This window comes from Furipterus horrens, unplaced genomic scaffold, assembly GCF_987537825.1.
Source record: "Furipterus horrens unplaced genomic scaffold, mFurHor1.1.pri manual_scaffold_3, whole genome shotgun sequence".
In the NCBI taxonomy this organism is placed as follows: Eukaryota; Metazoa; Chordata; class Mammalia; order Chiroptera; family Furipteridae; genus Furipterus; species Furipterus horrens.
Window position 1 is genome coordinate 206,322,545 of NW_028327173.1, and position 15,122 is coordinate 206,337,666.

General features: G+C 41.8%; 1 protein-coding gene across 1 annotated transcript in view; it reads right to left on the bottom strand.

Annotated features, from left to right (window-relative positions):
• ATG2B (autophagy related 2B) overlaps nucleotides 1–15,122 on the bottom strand; it is a 62,026-nt gene that overhangs the window by 37,765 nt on the left and 9,139 nt on the right. Inside the window, exons 3-12 of the mRNA XM_090271368.1 lie at nucleotides 12,327–12,479; nucleotides 11,790–11,892; nucleotides 10,110–10,272; nucleotides 9,204–9,383; nucleotides 5,837–5,933; nucleotides 4,501–4,686; nucleotides 3,339–3,493; nucleotides 3,141–3,246; nucleotides 2,193–2,454; nucleotides 774–924 (exon numbers count right to left, since the gene is read on the bottom strand). Of these exons, the coding sequence (XP_090127494.1) occupies nucleotides 774–924; nucleotides 2,193–2,454; nucleotides 3,141–3,246; nucleotides 3,339–3,493; nucleotides 4,501–4,686; nucleotides 5,837–5,933; nucleotides 9,204–9,383; nucleotides 10,110–10,272; nucleotides 11,790–11,892; nucleotides 12,327–12,479 (1,556 nt within the window). The remainder of the gene's footprint in view (nucleotides 1–773; nucleotides 925–2,192; nucleotides 2,455–3,140; nucleotides 3,247–3,338; nucleotides 3,494–4,500; nucleotides 4,687–5,836; nucleotides 5,934–9,203; nucleotides 9,384–10,109; nucleotides 10,273–11,789; nucleotides 11,893–12,326; nucleotides 12,480–15,122) is intronic.

The window sequence follows — 15,122 nt, forward strand, 5'->3', positions numbered from 1 at the left end:
ATAATTTTAATCACACAAGTTTAAATAGAGGTGCTAATGTAATACTGGGAAGAATTTTTAGGATTCAGAAAACCTTGCTCCCGATGCGGTCTTAGACAAGTTAGTTAACATCTGTGATACTTGGTATCTCACCTACAAAATGTAGGGCAGGAGTCAAGTAACGCCCAAGAAAGTGCTTTGAAATAAAATAATATATAAGCACAAAGTAAAAGCAACAAGTGTCACTGTGATAGCTTTGAAGTTTCTCTAGAACACACTATTGAGAGGAATAAAAACAGATTAATAATAAAAGAAAAAAAGATATTTCACTTGTCTCCCACAGCGAACAGTGCTCAGCAAGCAGCAGCTATTTGTTGAATAACAGAATTCTCCTGAAATTGAGAGTGCTTAAAAAATGAGTGAAATGAAGTCACGTGGCCCATATCCTGTCTGCCACTCTACAAGTCAACTCTAAATTAAAATTTTAACCGACTCTTAATGGCCTTGAATGCCATACTTAAAAATCTGTTTATACAAAACACAAATGCTCACATACACACACACACACACACACATACACCCCTCTTCCTATATGACTTCCTGTTCCATTTTTTAAGAAAATCACTGCTGTTCATACAATTCTTAAAAAGCAAGACAGATTTGGGTAGAAGGGAACAAAGGGAAAAGAAATTGGGACAACTCTAACAGCATAATCAATAAAGCATAGTTAAAACAAAGAAAAAAAGCACGACAGACCGAAAGAATGCCCACAAGGAAAGGTGCTGCGCGTTTACCTCTGTGTAGTGAGGGGAAACAGAATGGAAATCCGTCGGAAACAGGCACTCCAAGAGCTCCATGTGCCCAATGGACATGTCGGTGCTCAAACATCTGGACGCTGATCTCTGTCTCTGTTCATAGGATAGTTTGATGCCGGTACCTATAAATCTATCACAAGAAAGGCAGCGTTTAGGAGTGTCCATTTACTTCTAGGTTGAATGAAGTGTAAATAGTGCACATGTTAATGAAGTGTAATAATTGTCTGCCTATTCTGACACACTTGTGTTGTAAATAACATTCCTAAGCATAGTAACCAGAAACATTACTTCAAATTTCCCTGACATAAGATAAAGAAAACCGTTCTGTTGACAGGAAATTATCCAGGATATGTTTATCTCCCCAAAGTGCCCTTCCTTTTTCCACATTTTAAAATTTACACTGCAGTGGATAAAATCTTTAAAGTTTATAATATATACATATATAACTGTTTCTTAAAATTATCTGAAAGCACCAAGCAATATTGTTAAAACTTCAGTGGAGCTCAAATGAAGGTAGTTCTCTAGTTTTTATTGCTTTCGTTATATTTCCTACCGACAGATACTTGAAATCTGGTCAAAAACTGGGAGAAAAAAATTTTTTCAGTTTGATTATAAATAAATACAATAGTTCTAACCAGAATTTATTTTATCAGGTATAAAAACTAATTTACATATTAATTTTAATACTTCAGAAAGTTAAAAAGTTAAAATAAAAGCCCAAAATATTTTCTACAAATATTAATATATTGTATAAATCACTGGAATTTTAAAATAACATGACAACAATTTATAGGTCACTTTCATGTCAAAATGAATAGCATGTGCACACTAACAACATTATACTCACAAATTTAATTATCTCATCTACCAGAACTCAATCCATGAAACGATCACTGGCTATTCGGACAGCTTTGATTTTCTAAGGAGAAGGTGACAAATGCAGCATCCAAGCTCCATCGGCCCTGCTGTCACATCCTCATGGCCAGGGGCACACAGACCATTTCCAAGTCCCCCTGGGAAGCTCATTCTACTCTGACCACCGCTGCCACCCCCGCTACGCCAGTGGCAATAACAACCGTTTTTATGACTGCAATGACGTCAGTGGGTATGATGGTAAAAGGTTCCAATTTGGCAAGAGCAGGGAGGGAGCTAAAGGAAAGGTCCCCTCCCAACTCCAGCTTATCTGGGGCTCCTGTCTGATTGTCTGACGTGCCAAATGACCTGAATGAGAGACTCTGTGGCAAATATCGTTCCGGCACTGCAAGAAAATCTCATTCATTCCACTCATTTACAAATAAAACGTGAACTATGAATACAAATGGAGTTGGACAGACAGATGAAAGGAAAAGGCTACTTTTGGTTCTTTCTCAAGGATCGTTAAGAAATCCGAGCGTTTACCTAAGGTGATCATGTTCGCAAGCTTCTGCAAACACTGTCCGGAAAGCCTTAAAATCGTCTGTTGAAAGTCTCGCTGGGTCAATCTTTTCTATACAGGAAAAGAAGGCTACTGCCAGAGGGGTCAACGGGTTAAGGTTCAAGGACGTCTCGGGTGGCGATAACGGGTCAACGTGAAGCACAGAGACGGAGAGGGTCCCCACGGCCAGTCTACAAATGAGCTCCGGCCGGGCTTCGTCCACGGACACAGACCTGGACGGGAGGGCTGAGACACACGTGTTAGTCACGCACGGGAAGCTTAACACTTACAGTAATCCGCTTTATCAAAACTACAAAACATTTCCTTACGTATTCATTTTCTAAACCAGGCAACTACACAACGATTTGAATGATAGTAAACAAGTAAAATAAAATAAACTCCTTATGTGTCTGCATGATATAGCCAAGACCCTTGGTACCTGAAGTACAAAAGAACACGATGCCATAGGAAATGTGTGAACGAAGCTTTGCATTAATAAAACTGTACTGGAAAAGTCAGAGATTAACCCAAGCTGCTCACCGCATTTTCCTGTGAGCCTGGTGTCTATTCTAATTCAATTTTACAGAGAAGAAACCTGAGGCTCACTTTCGAGTCAAGTATAAACAGTAAAACAAAGAGCAGATAGGCTGATTGAGATTCCTAAACTGCAATAATATATGAAACTTACAATGTACTTTTTACTAAAAATACACAATTATTTAAACGTGAAGAATGCAGTGAATGGGCAACTATACTAACACACTTCACAGTGAATTAACAGTGCTTCATTTTCTTTCTGAACTTTGTTAAATGGTCTAGACCAAAAAGACGTAATTATGAAGGAAAAGGAAAGAGGCAAGCAGAATGGCATTTTCTGTATTTCAATGAAAGTCCCAATGGGAACCATCAACAAGTGTCTTATTTCCACGTACGAGCCTTCGGTAAAGGCGGCGGGTGCGTCAGGCTGGATGGCACTGCTGGCCCTCTCGCTGGCTGCTCTTTATGACGATCGAGGAAATCTCCCCACGTCGGCTGAAGCTACAAAGGAATTATTTTAAAGCAGATGAATAAAGTAATGAATTTTAGAAGCAAGTTTTCAAGAACAGAACGAAAATTAAATAATACTTTACCACAGTAGCACTTAACGGAGATCCTGCTGGGGTATTTGTGTATGTGCTAGTTAATGATAACTCGAGGTCCATATTTGGGGGGTCCCCCAGGGGTGGAAGAGAAGATAGACTATGGGACATGTCCATATCAGCCATGGAGAAGAAAACTTCTTCTTCTAGAGAGAATTAAACTTTGTCAATTGTATTCTAATTCCACAAATCTACATCTCTAAATTAAGTAAATAAACATCAATATAATATTCTTCCTTCAGATTATCTGTGATATAGTGATACCCTAAAGTCTGTTACTTCCAATGGGGTAATTTATTTGGAGCTCAGATATAAATGGCATAGTAAAAACTCAACTGAACATAGGTTAACAAAAGGTTGTGCTATCTTGCTGGTGATCTTTGATATATGATATGCAGTATTACCTGGTATATTTTTAAGTGTCATATTACAATTTAGAAGTTAAAATTCAGATTAAAACGGTGTATATATTATATATATCTTGTAACCTCTGATTTCATATGGATATAGCTATTTCTTTAAAAAAAAGAATAAAATTTTAAAAAGGAAAAAAATTGCATGTATTATTTTGAATTCTTTTTACATTTCACTTCTTTCCTTCTGGAGATTATTTTACCCACATGCAAATAAAGTTTGTTAAGGCTAATGGTTCTTGAGTTGACTTTAATTTTCTATTTAGTTCAACATTTCATACTTAAACCGATTCTTATTATTTAGGGTATTAGTACTCACACATTCTGAAACACCTCTAAATGCAACATAAACTAGAAAAAGATTATAGTTACATATAATCAGTAGATTGAGAAAGATTCGTATTTAAAGGAATCTATAAACCATTATGTGAGCTCATCAGAATTTGACAAAATGAAGAATTACCCATTTCTCTCTTGTGTAAGTCTACATTTATGTAAACTGACGTTCCTTAGACTAAATCATGATTCATATAAACTACCCAATCAAAAGCAGACAGTGTAGCACGTCAGCGTCAGGCTGTGGTAGCCGCTGCAGTGCTGGGTAGAGATCTGACCCTGCTGATAGCATGGTTCTCTTGTCCTCCCATTACTAACCCACTTCACAGCGGCCAAAATGGAGTTTTCCCTGTGCTCTGTGATGGTACCGCATGGCCCGGGGGCCCACTCTGTGTGCCGCTTACCTCGGCTGGAAGGCGTACGAGCTGCTTCCGTCTCATAAAAGCTCTGCTCTGAAGATACACCCACAGAGAGGGAGTCTTTTCTCAAATAATACCGGTTTAACTCCATCTGAATGCGATATTCTTCCTCCTGCTGCATGGGTCGGTTTTTCCGATCTTTATTTGCTAAACCTATTTTGCTAGAATTTTCTACAAGTATATGAAAGGGAAAAAAACACAGCAATTAAATTTGGAGTTACTTAATCATTCTCTCTCAAAACCTACTTACCTAATATCAATGGCAACACTTTTATAAAGTGACTTGCCTAAGAATAAATGATGATTTATAAAAAAAAAACAAAAAACTATACAATCAAAGGGAGACACTGTAGGACGGACGTGTGCCAGTGCTGTGGTTATCACTGTAGTGCTATGGTTACAGCAACTTAGAGATGTAACCCTTCGCCCTGGCTGGTGTGGCTCAGTGGATTAAGCGCCTGCCTACTAACCTAAAGGTCACCAGTTTGGTTCCTGGTCAGGGCACATGCCTAGGTTGCAGGCCAGGTCCCCATTTAGGGGCGTGCAAGAGGCAACCCATCAATGTTTCTCTCCCTCTCTCCTTCCCTTTCCCTCCCTAAAAATAAATAAAATCTAGCCCTGGCTGGTGTGGCTCAGTGGATTGACTGCTGTTCTGCAAAACAAAGGGTTGCCGGTTCGATTCCCATCAGGGCACAGGGCATAGGCCTGCGTTGCGAGCCAGGCATGAGAGGCAACCACACATTGATGTTTCTCTCTCTTTCTCCCTCCCTTCCCCTCTCTATAAATAAATAAATAAAATAAAAATAAATAAAATCTTTAAAGAAAAAAAAGAAATCTAGCCCTTCTTATGAGATGGATCTTTGGTTCTTTCATTACTAACCCCATTTCATGATGGCCTTAATACCACTGCAACTTAGTACCACTGTCAGCGCAAAGCCACCCCTGTTCAATACTAATCAGAAATCTAAGCAATAACTTCAAGCATGTAGCTAGAAATTATCTTTAAATGATAAGTCATTAAAAATGTGTGCTACCTATCATGTTAAAGAACCATACTTTCTCAGTTCTGTGAAGTACTATTCCCAACCAAGGACGTAAGCCAGAAATTTTGAAAAAGTTAAGAAGGTGACATAGATAATCTAAATGCTAATCTGTGCCGTGGTAACACAATTTAAAAGGTGCAATCAAATTTAACTATTTAGGATTCGTATTTATAATACATCTTTAATTTCACATATTCCTCTATAAGAGAATGACCTATGTGTATGCTATATATTTTAACTAAAAAGTTTTAAAGATTTAAAAAGAGTTAAATACTTGCCTGGCCCAGCAATAGCCGCTAGCATATCCAGAAGCAAGTGCACCTGTCTCGGAGACAGGAACAGGTGAATAGAGTCTGTCTGCCCATCAATATCCAACTTCAAAAAAAAAGGGAAAAAGGGACATTCAGAATGAACACTTTATAATCTCATGACCACAAATCCCAGTAATTTTAATACACTGATATGAATACTGATGACTTAAGTCTTGAATTCCTTCAGCTAAGAGCCTCTCTACTGATCCACAGAGGGAAAATCCTCCTGAGAAAGCCCACGTCAGCAAGTCTGATGTCATACTTTCTGTCTGTTTAAGTTTCCTGAGGATTTAAGGTATCTGAGGAGGTCTTAGGACATAGCCTCCAAGAAAGGATATTAAAATAGCAGAATATTCATCCCCATCATGATTTCAAAAGACTCAAGTCATAATCCCTGAAGCTGGATTTAAACCAACGGCGAACAAAGCCGGCTTTCCCAAGCGGGCCCGTGGATGACGCTCCCGAGCCGGGCACGCGAGGCCTGTGCACGCAGGCGGCAGGCCTCTCTCCGTGCACACCGTGTGCCGTCCGGCCCATGCCCGGGGGACACGGGGGCCGTGGCCCCCGCCAAAATGCCGACGGGAGAAGGGGCTCATGTGCGCATCCCGTCTCTTCCCCAGCTCTCGGTGCATTTTTTCTTGGGGAAATAAAAGCCCCACCCCATTCGCACCCTGATTTCCGTGAAGTATATTCTGAAAAAAAAAAACATTGCTCTGCTCTGTACATCACCTTCTAAAGAGCTCAAGAGGCCTGGCTTACGCTGTGTTCATCTCTTTTCAGTTTTAATGCTAACACCCACCCCTATTACAACCTTAAAGTAATTCCATTAATAAAACATTTGTTTAAAAAATGGCATCTTCCAAGAAAAAAACAAATTTCTTCCGATTCTAGAAACACAAATAAATTACATAGTGATTTTGAGAGATTTCCATGATCTAACCAAGAACTCTCCAGTCATCATCATCGTCATCATCATCATCATCATCTCCTTTTTGAGCATCAGGGCACTATGCCAGGTGTTTTTATTGTATTCCCTCTAATTCTTAGTACTGCTGCTGCTTTACAGGCGAGGAAACAGGCCCCCAAAGACTCCAGGGCTTGCGCTAGGCTACCTACCCCCAGAGCCAGGACCTTACCCTGGGCAGACCCAGGTGGAAGCCCCCACTTCTTCCACGGCACAGCTCTCCCATCTGTCCACAGAGGTGTGGGTGAAACAGGGTTCCACAGAAAGTCAGCTCAGCTCAAAGCGACAACTAAACTATAGAACCACCATCACTCAGAAGCGTCAGAAAGCAAACCCAACGGGTGAAGCGGTCGGAAGTCCCTAAGGAGGCAGACCGTGGTGGGCAGCCACCCCCAGCCACGTAGCCTCCTGCCTGAGAGCACACAGCCGCGGTAACTCTCCTGTGGCCCCAGCCCTGCCTTGCCCTCTCCCACCGCGTGCTGCCTCAACTTCAGATAAGGAAACCACAGAACTGTCATTCCTGGAAGCAGCAGACACCTTCCCTCCCGGCAGCGCTCATCCATTTCGGCTCAGGTAAACTCATAAAAATTCTCTACAGGCTTGGATGTTCCTTATGTCGACAGGAACATGCTGTACGGGGCCCTTACTAACTGCTGACATCGCGGGCCGTAAAGCAGCAGAGACCAGACTTACGCACGAGGACACCAGCCTCGGAGAACTAAAAAATAAACAATAAACCGTGAAACCTTTCACAACACTCTGAAACCAGTCTGAAGACTCAAGTCTCACGAACACCAGGCAGAGATAAAGCCCCCCCCCCCCCCCCCCCCGTGCTGTCCTTGTCTGCACTGCATGAGGTTTATCAGGTCTGTGTCTTTCAGGGCTAATACGCAGAACTTTCGTTTTTCCACTTAGTACTCATTTTCATTAAATAAGAACAAAATATACTCAAATACTCAAGTTATCACATAAAAGCTAACAGGCAGGCAAGGGTAATAATATCTCCAAATATTAAACATTGGCTGGCAGACAAAGCCACCAAGCAAGAGTTCCCAATGTTCATTGGTCACCTCATACCCAGGTGTCCAAAAGTAACATCTATCAGGCATTTATTTATACAAATCAACACATAATGTGCAAAACTCTGGGTGAGCACAAATACCAAATATACCAACGTGGAGGAATGTGCAATTAATCAAAACAGAACCATGAAGCTATTGCCATGGCTGTTCCCTCCTGGAGAAAGAGCGCCTGTGTGCCCCAGAGACACGGGCGTATTCGTTCCCAAGGATGTCACCGGGCAGGGGATCCCTGCAGTGTTTCCACAGACCTGGGGCTTCTGCTGCAGAAACACTCGCCTCTGATTGCTTAATAAAGGCGAGTGTAAGACCTGGTGAGCGCACTTCCTACCCCCCGGAGCAGGACAGAGCAGCACACAAAGGGCTGAGGGACCACCAATAATAGGAGCACTGCTACCCTATTCACCACCTTCCTCCTCCAACTCCAGTGAGGGGTTCTGGTTGGAGGAGGGACTTCTAGGGGCCTGCAACCCTCTGAAAACCTCTCTGTGTACATTCCCGTGTACTCAGGGGCTCCCTCCCCCGCGTCCCCCCAGCCATTTCTAGCCCCCGGGCACATCTTCTGTTAAAAGGCACCGCCTGAATTGTGACCATCGCTGCCTCTCTCCAGAGCTTCCCAGGGCCTGGCGCACGGCGGTCACTCGGACCAGTGAACACGCCAACGAGTGAGTCCCAGCATCTCCTCTACGGAAACTGCATTTGACAGAGATTATATAGAAAATTCGTTTCCAAAGTCTGGAAATAACGCTTGACAAATACATGTTTAACTGAGTGAATAAATGTACGTTTCCTGATTCTCCAGCAGACTGTTCAATGTTGTTCCCTAAGAAACAAGTACAGTTGTCTTTACAGTCTTCGAAAAGCTATAAGACATCATGAAAAGAATCGATCTCTTTTCATATCATACAACTATAAAAACGGCCACACAGGTAAAAACACAGCTCAGGTGGATGTCCTTGCGTGTAATTAAACATCCTCAGTCGGCTCACTCCCCAGAGCTCTGCCCTTAGACTTTACTTCCTGGTGCCAGGACCATGCTCCTGTAGGGCGGCCCATCGCCAGCCCTGGGAACTAACGGGCGGCTGGAGCTGCGAGAGGCGGGGACAGCGAGCGCGCAGGCGACTCCGGAACCCGGGCGGCAGCGCGGGGCACAGGCCCCTGCGACCTCACCACGCAGGGCAGCGCCCCCGCCCGGGGTGCCCGACAGCAGCCGTCAGGGCTCCTCGTACAGGCTGGAGAACACCTGTCGGTCTACTTCCTTTTCACCGCAGAAGACAAAACAAGCCTTTACCTTGGCTCCCGGAAGCACTTCGTTCTGCTTCAGCATGAGACTCAACTCCAGCCTCCCCTTCAGCCCTCCGACCTGCACGGGGTCAGAGGGCGCCACCTCGGGTGAGCTTCTAGTCAGCTGGGGGTGCGGCTCGTAAACGATCTTAGGGTTCCAGCTGGGTGACAGCTTCGGCTCAGTTTCCTACCGCGCAGTAAGAACAAAGTGTGTTACTGGGAAGAAACCGAATGCCAAATACAAAGGTCAGCTTAAGGGGAAAACACTTCCACATGTGAAGCTGAATTGTTACAAACTGGCGTCCCGCAGCTGGTATGTGTGTGAGCACAGGACCTCGGGAACGACGACAAATGACGGGAAAGGACTTTACGGAGAAAAAGCACAACACCCGTTCTCATCACAGTAATAAGAAAACTTAATAGACATTCCATAATTAAGAAAATCTGATTTTTGAAATAACATAAAAGATAAAGTATAGAATAACTGATTTTAATACATAAAAGGATTCTCTACTCATTCAAGGAATTAATAAAAAGCTCCTCAATTATTAACTTTTTTAAGATATAATTTGTAAGGTAAATTTACAGCAATACAATCACTGTGTAAGGTAAATGTGAGCACTGCTTGGTTTCGTGTGTCTACTGCATACGGGCATTAGATGTTAATATGCCGTTTCTCCCCAAGACACAGAAGGCAATGTTTCTCTATCAAATTAATACACAGCAAAAAGGAAAGGCAGAAATTATACATACGAATGTTTTAAAATCTCTGACATATGTCCCCGTTACTCAATATTCGTGTTAAGTTCCAGATCAGATGGAAACGCATTAACACACTATATAACCTAGCAGAATTTAATAGTTCTCATTTGAACCTTTTAAAAATCGGTGATTTAGTTTTGGTTTTCCCTACCACTGGGGCAGTTGAGCACACTGGGGAAGACTTGGCCGACGCAGAGAACTCGTCCCAGAAGAGAGAGACCCCGGAGAGCTGCAGCAGCTTGTGGGCGAAGGCGGTGGGCTGGTGCACGTTAATTCCTGAAGGCTCATCAGCGGTCTCGTCACAGTACGCGGTCCTGGAAGGGAACAGCAGAGAGGGCGGCTGCGTCACTCCCAGGGGACCCTATCGGCCATGACAAGAAATGTATGCAGCTTTTTCAGTTGAAGGGATGGACTTTTCAAGTGTCAGCCCCTTAAAATATTCCTAGAATCTGCCTAGAATACAGGTCAGCACTGCCATGCCCTACTGCAGTGAAGATTCCATGAGGCCTTACCCCCAGGCCAGAAAACTTTATGAGGCTCCTAAATTGGGGGGAAAGTCAGTAACTTCCTACAGTTAGCTTCACGGAACCCAATTCCTGCACCCCTTCGCAACCATCTCTGAGTGGCAGTGAGACAGCATTTGTCTCTAAGTCAAAAGCCTGATGTAAATGACATTTCTTGGATTCTTATGACTATGCTATAAATTCCTGACTAATCTTCAATTTACCCCAAATAAAGTAGTTCTAAGTTCACGAGATTTTAAATATTTTTAAAGGTACCATTTAATGTAATGCAACATAATTTCAAAGATGTGTTAATAATAACTGTTTCACTAATATGTATGTTTTGTGAAATTACAGAAACAATAACATATCTGCTTAAAATTCGGGAAAGGTCCCCCACAGATCCATATACAAGTGTCTTAGGTGCTCAGTGTACATACTTCACTCTGCTTCCTTCTGGTGGCAGTCAGCGTGGCATTAAGACACAGGTGAACAATCACTACCTCCGATCAACAGCTGTAAGTGAGCCTGTCAACCTATCCCTGGCTGAGGGCTATTTACAGGGGCTTCAAGGGGGCACACACAGAAAACCAAAAGCGATGTGTTTGTACCTTTTTTATGTGAAACACTACTGCAAATGTGGACCTTACAATGCCCTCTCAGCACCCTCAATGAAAACAGTAGTCTTAGCCTTTCTCACCAAAGCGGCAAACATGCTGCTCACGCCCTTGCTATTGTGACTCAGTGAACTGAGCACTGTCCTGCAAATGAAAGGTCACTGGTTCAATTCCCAGTCGGGCCACATGTCTGGGTTGCGGGCCAGGTCCCCAGTCGGGAGCGTGCAAGAGGCAACCAATCGATGTATCTCTCACACATCGAAGTCTCTCTCCCTCTTTCTCCCTCTCTTCCCCTCTAAAAATAAATAAATAAAATCTTTAAAAAACAAAACGCCGCTACCGTTAAGGAAATACACCTAAATAGTACATTGCTTATGGGGAAAAAAGGAAACTCTCCAACAGGAGGTCTGATGTGTAGTAGCCGTTGAATATTCATTGTTTTGATTTGGTATTAACCAAAAGAGAATTACTTGCTTTGAATTCAACACGGTATTATATATAATTCTACCCCAACTGGTACTTTAAGTTTTCACTAATAGGGTTTGAACATAACTTAAAAAACAGCACTTTACTCTGAAATTATGCCATATATTAATTTAATATCATTACCTCCCATCCTCAAAAGCACTCTGAAATCTAATGTAAGAGTTAGATTTTTGTTATTCATAAATGAATAGGACAGGGTCTTTTTTATCGACTGTTAAGTCTTACCTTTCTATTCGAATTTCAAGTGCAGTTCCAGTTTTGGAATTTTCTGGCACATGTTCAATTCTCAAGACAGTGTCTAAAAAAGTGACTTTCACTCTTCTTAGTACTAGAGTAAACAGGTAACCATTAACATCAGAGACATAAATAAAAACTTCAAATGAAAGAATACTAAATTGCTTTAAATATAAACTTATAAAATAAAATGGGATCGAATTCCTTTCCTTAATAATCCCCAAATCCTGAGTTCCGTAATGAACATTAACTCTCGTCACATCTCAACAGACAGCTGAGGCAGGGACTAACCCTATCTGCCGAATTCAATGCCAAGTCTAAGCACAATAAAATCACCAAGCAGGAACCAGGGTACAAAAGAACATGAAATTAAATTGAATACAGTATTTAAATAAGCTCAATTCTAGAGTTCTGAAGTGAGAACAGTTCACTTAAAAATCACTCCAGTGGCTTTGCCTTATACAAGGCTTGCTAAATAAAGGTACTAAATGCAGCATCACTTTTTTAAAATACTCAGTAATACCAAACCTGTTTCAATGGTTTCAGCAAACTTTTCAAGTCCTTCGAAAGGCTGGGATCCTTCTCCTTGCTCATCCGTTAGTTTCTGGCTAAGACACTCCTTCGCCAGCTGCATACTGCTGGTCATGAAACTTGACCAGTACATCGGCTCAGAACCGGTAGCTGCAGGAAATACAGATTGATCCGAAATGGTTTCTCACAGTTACCACACAGCCACGTCTTAAAACAACATATTTCAAATAGATAAATTCTTAATCCTCCACAGAACATTTAGCATCAGGGTGTCACCCAGGGATACAATATTCTAGAAATTACCCTTGAGATTTAAACATCACCTTATAATGACTGAGGAGGGGAAATAAAAATAACAGATGACAGAAAAAATTCACAGACATGTGCTCTTGTTACATGACCTATATCTGCCAAATACTAATTCGTGCATTCATTCAGCAAGTATTAATGGGCATTTTACACACGCACGGGCTGTTCAAAATATTACATGGAGCCGGGGCTGACAAACCCCCTGCGAAGAGTCAGACAGTAGGTATCTTAGGCTTTCTGAGCTGCACAGTCTCTTATCACTACTCGATTCTCCCACTCCACGAGCAGCCAGAGAGAAAAAATACGTGTTGGTGTCCCAGCAAAAATGTATTTATAAAAACAGGTGACAGACCAGATTTGGCCTGCCGGCCACAACTAGCTGGCCTTCCTATAGGGGTAGAAAAATAAAATAATTATTAATTCTGCCCTCAGAGAGCCTACAACATCGTGGAGGAAATGAGACGAGGTTAAGAAGAATCAGTAGGCAGCTAGTAAGTAGCAGCAGAGAACAGCAGGACAGCTCAGAGGTGAATTCTCCTGGCGCAGGGAATTAATAGCAGGACAATGGCAGAGGCAGCAGGTGACCTGGGCCTCAGACGGCTAGTACGGATGTTGGTAACATGAAAGAGCGTCCTTAGAGGAAGCACTACGTGAACTGAAAAATCCTTTCCAGATCTTCCCCTCACGAGAGTTCCTCCGCACTTTCTTACGTTATTCAAAACAAACTGACAGAGATTACTAGAATTATTGCCCTCCAAATGGAATTTAAAAACCCCTCTAAGAGGGTATTTTTAAAGTAAGGAGAAAATATCTGACTTTCCAGAAGAAAGTGTTATTACATCTACTCATCATAGTTAAAATATAAAATATTCTTATTAATTAAGTACCAGATTATTAAGGAGGAGTTCCAATTTTCAAAATATAGATACTATAATTCTACTAAGCATAATTGAAACTTTGGTGACTCAGAGAGCACTTGAAATTATCATTCTTCAGGTATATATTTATAAACATTACTTGTCACTGAAAAAAGAATTTAAGTTCATAATTTAAGATTACCTACCATGATAACTGGTTTGTAAAATATGCACATACACACACACAAATACACACTCTGCAGTAGAGAGTCTGAGATACAACATAGCACAGTGGTGAAGTCCAAGGACTACAGTACCGGACTGCCTGGGTTCAGATCCCATCTTTTCCACTTAACTAGCTATGAACTTGGACTAGTTATTAAACCTCTCTGTGCCTCAATTTCCTGTCTGCAAAATGGAGATAATAAAAAATATCCATTTCAAAGAGTGATTATGAGGATAATAACTGTAAAGCACTAAGAACAGTACCTGGCGTGCAAGAAGCACTATATGCTTGAATGTGTTTGACAAATCAGAACATATGTATAATTAAAGCTCTCACACACATAAACTTGTAAATAATTACTACAACTTTAAAGCTTTTGCTTCTCAAAGTCTTCTCCCACTTAGCCAATCCTAAGAAAGAGATGAAAGAATTATACAAACACCACCTGTACACCCCTCACCTCGATCCATCAAGATTCTGCACACACACACACACACGCGCGCGCGCACACGCTCACACTTCTGTCTGAACTCGTTGAACGTAACCTGCAGGCACCCTAACTCACTCCCGAACACCTCAGCATGTAACTCCTGAGAACAAGGACATCGCCCTGCAGAATACACCCAAGAGCTGTAACAGTGACAACAATATCTTACATACACTGCACGCCCAAGTCACCGCAGCCACCCCGATAACACCCTTCATGGCAATAACTAAATAAACGGATAAATAAACGATTATATAGTGCAATTAGTTATCCATGTCTTTAGCCTCCTTTAATCTGGAACTGGTCCTCCATTCTTGTCTTTCACGACACTAACACTTTTTTAACAGTACCAACCATTCAGTTTATAAAATTTCCCTTACTTTGGATTTGTCTGACTGCTGCTCTGTGATCTGACTCATATTAAGTCCTTTTAGCAGGAACAGTGAGTACATAGCTAAGGTATGGCCTTCTCAGCTGATCACATAGGGACACACACGAAGTCAGTCTGACCCATTTTGATGAGGCTCAGTTTGATCCTGTGGTGATTTACAGTGGTGGCTGTCCATTTTCTCCCCTGTGAACGAAACTTTGCCCTCTGTAAATAATAGGTCATCAGTGGGAGATTATTTGATGCTGCCTAAATATTAAGCTCCTCGACGACCCTCCACCAAATGGTGTTAGCGTTCACTGATGATTCTGTTCTGTATCAATTTTTACTATAACGAAAAAAAATGGTGAGTTCTACCTTTTTCTGTGTTTATAAGTAGGTATCCCACCGCAGTGAAAAACATACCCCCTCCCTGACCCCTCACATGTTTATTTATTTATTTGTATCAATATGGACTTAAGGTGTTTTTTTTGTTGTTGTTGTTGTTTTTTTTAATGTAGAGTGTTATAATCCATTATTGTCATTA